General features: G+C 32.0%; 1 protein-coding gene across 1 annotated transcript; it reads right to left on the bottom strand.

Annotated features, from left to right (window-relative positions):
• Positions 1-557: 557 nt before the first annotated feature.
• Positions 558-2157, bottom strand: LOC109797465 (uncharacterized). Its single transcript, XM_020357514.3, has 3 exons — positions 1767-2157; positions 1474-1579; positions 558-1062 (listed from the first exon to the last, which is right to left on the bottom strand). Exons 1-3 carry the CDS (start codon positions 1800-1802, stop codon positions 926-928), a joined length of 279 nt encoding a protein of 92 aa, XP_020213103.1. The 5' UTR covers positions 1803-2157; the 3' UTR covers positions 558-925.
• Between the last annotated feature and the right edge of the window lie 1618 nt (positions 2158-3775).

Raw genomic sequence — 3775 nt, 5'->3', positions numbered from 1 at the left:
ATATTGTTGAATTAATTAAGTTAGATGCGTTATGATCAATAATACTTTTAGTCATTGGTATAGTTTATTAAATAATTTCGAATCACAGTCATATAGTTTGAATAAAAAAGTTCTCTTGTAGTTTTTGACCAAATAATTATTTTTGAAATATAAAAGCAAAATCAAATAATTAAGCACATTGTAAATCTGTGTTAATTTGTTTCAGTGTCGCTTGCTTCCAATTCGTTCCCATCAATCATTATTAATTAACATCATTTTCCGCGTTTACAGTTAAACTACCCCATGATCGTAAATTACATATATTCTCCTTTACAAATTAAATCACATTAATTTAATTTTTTCTCACATTACTACACGTCAGTGTCCTCCCACATCACAAACCAACAATTTATTATCTTCATTTAAACATGACAAAAGTTTGCATATATAAAAGAATTATAATATTATATGAAATTAGTTGTAGTTTTGTCGTTTGAACAATGATGGTTGAGATAAGATCATAAGAATACTCGTACTGAAACTAAGTTAATTGAAGAAAATAGCAATAAAAAAAAAAAATCCAAATGATAGAATATTTAACTAATAATGATTTTCATGTACATCGAATCTAGAAGCTAACACACATTTTGTTAAAAAAAATTATTTAACACGACACCTGTATGCCATGTCACACTCTTGCAATCACTGTAGAGTGCTGACTTGAACTTCTACATCTTGGGACAAATCAAATAAAGCCATTTATGCCGCCCTCACATATGATGATACGATGATGTTGTCCCTTGGTCCAGTATTGTTTGGTCCCGTTACTATTACCCTTCGATTGGGATATTATTACATAAACAACCACCTTCTTCCACCTCCGTTAATTACCAATATGATTTCATCGTTAATTAATTAACCTTGATATATTAATTGCGTCTGAAATCTAAACTCGTTCTTTGGAAGAATCTGAAACCATGTTCTGTATCCTTTGTCTTGTCTCTCTCTCACAACCTCTCTCTGCTCTGCTCCTCGAGTATGCCTCGAAAAACTCCTTGTTCTCCTTTTCTAACTCATTCCAAACTGCTCCCATCACATGCATGCACGTGTGTCATTCACATATCCAAAAAACGTAAATTAAAGTAAAAAAAGAAGAGTAAATAATGACAAAATGTAAACGATCAAGTATATGAATATATGTGTACAAGATTTCTAATGTTTTGGCATTCCTACCCATATGTACACTAATATCAATACGTTAATAATTAATTATAGTATACATACGGCTCGCGTGATAGTGGAAGGTTGTTGTCTCCATACTATAAATTATAATAAGGTGATTAATTTGGAGCGAGGATAAAGTGGACACAATTACATTAAAGGAAATTTAATTTATTAATTCAAGGAGTGGCTCTTTTTTTTATAAAAAAAAAAGAAAAGAAAAGAAAAGAAAATATGTTCAAAAGGAGAGTGATATATGTGGAGTGACTTTACCGGTGGAGGTGATAACCGGTTTGATATTTGCATGTTTGGAAAGAGCTTCCATGCACTCTTCTTTGCTCATGTTGAATAGGATACACTCTTCTATGAGACGATGCACCTACACATATATGCAAATACCCTTCATCAGAATTTAATATGTGCTAGCAAAAGAAACAAAAGAAAGTGTTGGAAATATTGAAAACTACAAGATATGTTTTTGCCAGAAACAATAATATTTTGACAAGTAAATAAATGAGAGAGAGGGTTTTAACTTTTAATTAAAGGTCAAGCAAATCAAAACTCACCAGACGGATATAAGCAGCAGAGGAAGAGTCTTCCATGGACCTTGATGATTATTTTGAGTGAGATATTGTGAGATTCAAGATTTGTATTGGGTAGGGAGAGGATGAGAGGGGGGGGGGGGGGGTTCTCCTATATGATCTGATGAATTAGCATAAAGTTATGTGATATATATAGTCGAAAGGAACATAATTAGAAGAGAGGGAAGAAGCGAGAAGCTTGAATAGGAAGAAGGAGGAGAAAGGCCAGAAGGATGGAAGAAAAAGAGAGTAAGGACAAGAAAAGATGAGAAAAAAGAGAAAAGCAAAGGATGAAAGAAAAAATAAAATAGTTAGATTTATAAGGAAGGTGGATCAACATTGGGATAGATCGATGGAGGGCAATGTTAAAAAAATAATAAGCAGGAGATAATGGTGAAATGGGGTGTATAAAAAAAAGGTTAATAGACAAAGAAGGCACATGAAGAAATGAATAGAGTGAGAGGCAGCTTTGGTGGGACCCACAGGCCCACGTGGGAGGAAAACGGGGATTGGTGGAGAGGGGATTAGAGGAGATTCTAGGAGAAGTGCACCAAACGGCGTTGTTTGGTTATTACGTGGCAATGGGACCATTGTTCACGTGATATGTGGGACCATGGATCCTTCTGTCTGTCCGAAGTGGCACTAGTTGGCAGCTCAATGCATCTACCATGCTCAACTTGTACCTCTTTTCATAAAATATTGCTTCTTTCATTAATATAATAATGCAACTTTGGACGCAGAATAATTAATCTTTAAAGGGTATGGTAGAATATTGGGCAGAAGAATATTTATTTTATAGGGAGTTGCTACGGTACCTATGGATGGCAAAGTGCGCCGTGCCCCGCGGGCTGGCCCGTTGGCCCGTCAAAAATTGGCGGGTCAGGCCCATCATTTCAACTTGTCAACTTGCCATGCCTATCCCGCCAAGCCTGTCAACCTGCCGGGCCAAATAGCGGGTCAGTCCGTCATAACCCGCTGACCCGCACACATATATATATATATATATATATATATTAATTTAATTATTTTTATGTTTATTTTATTTTGATGTAGAAGATGATGATGAAGATGATCAAGAAAAAAAGTAGAGACATCTTCTAAAAGAGCTTCTAATATTCTTAAAATAAAAATTTAAAGTTAATTAATTGTATTTAAACTTGTTTTGTGAACTATCAAAAAATTTAGTTTATAATAATTTGTAAGTTTATAATTTGGTTTTGATTTTGGTGTAAATGGACTAATTTCTATTTGATTTTGTTCTAAGTTTGTAATTTGTTTTTGTTGAACATATATTATGTACAATATGTATGCATTTTTAATTTCATATGGTTATATTTATTTATTTGTAGCAAATTTTTTTATTTGAACATAAAATATATATTTTTTTTCCATTTTTTTTATTTTTATTTTTGTATGCGGGCTGGCCCGCCAACCCGCCAGTCCGTCCTTAGGCGGGGCGGGCCAGCATATCCAGCCCGTTTTACATTGGCTGGTCGGCCTGGCCCGACCCATTTTTGGCAGGCCAATGGCGGGGCGGGCCAAAACGGGTCGGGCTGGCCCGTTTTGCCATCCCTAACAGTACCCTCAAAGATCGAGGAGTTTCAATACATTTTTCTATATAATCTCATAAAAGATTTTAAAAAAATTAATTTAATTATAAAATGAATAATCCAAATTATACTTATAAAATAAAAAATAAGATTAAATTATAAAGACTAGAATTATAAGATTTTAATAATATTATAAAATATTAAAAAAATAAAATAAATAAATAAATAGTAGAAATAAAAAATTATTAAAATTACAATATAGAAATTTAAAATTTTAAGATAAAAAGACAAAAAAATACTTAAAAAATTATTAAAATTAAAATATAAAAATTCAAAAATTTTAAGTGAAAAGATAAAAATATACTTAAAAAATTATTAAAATTAAACTATTTAAATATATAATAATATTATTACAAATAAATTAGAATATATAAAATAAAAAAT

The sequence above is a fragment of the Cajanus cajan genome, chromosome 6 (assembly GCF_000230855.2).
Source record: "Cajanus cajan strain Asha chromosome 6, NIPB_CcT2T_4, whole genome shotgun sequence".
In the NCBI taxonomy this organism is placed as follows: domain Eukaryota; kingdom Viridiplantae; phylum Streptophyta; class Magnoliopsida; order Fabales; family Fabaceae; genus Cajanus; species Cajanus cajan.
Note: the sequence above shows the minus strand (reverse complement) of the source record. Positions and strands in the feature narration are given on the sequence as shown.

What these genes read in the sequence shown, in the direction of transcription:
- LOC109797465 (XM_020357514.3), bottom strand. Translation starts at nt 1,802, where the DNA reads ATGGAAGACTCTTCCTCTGCTGCTTATATCCGTCTG. An exon ending in CTGCTGCTTATATCCGTCTG is followed by an intron (nt 1,580 to 1,766) that starts GTGAGTTTTGAT and finishes ATATATGTGTAG; the next exon opens with GTGCATCGTCTCATAGAAGA. An exon ending in ACCGGTTATCACCTCCACCG is followed by an intron (nt 1,063 to 1,473) that starts GTAAAGTCACTC and finishes TGATGGGAGCAG; the next exon opens with TTTGGAATGAGTTAGAAAAG.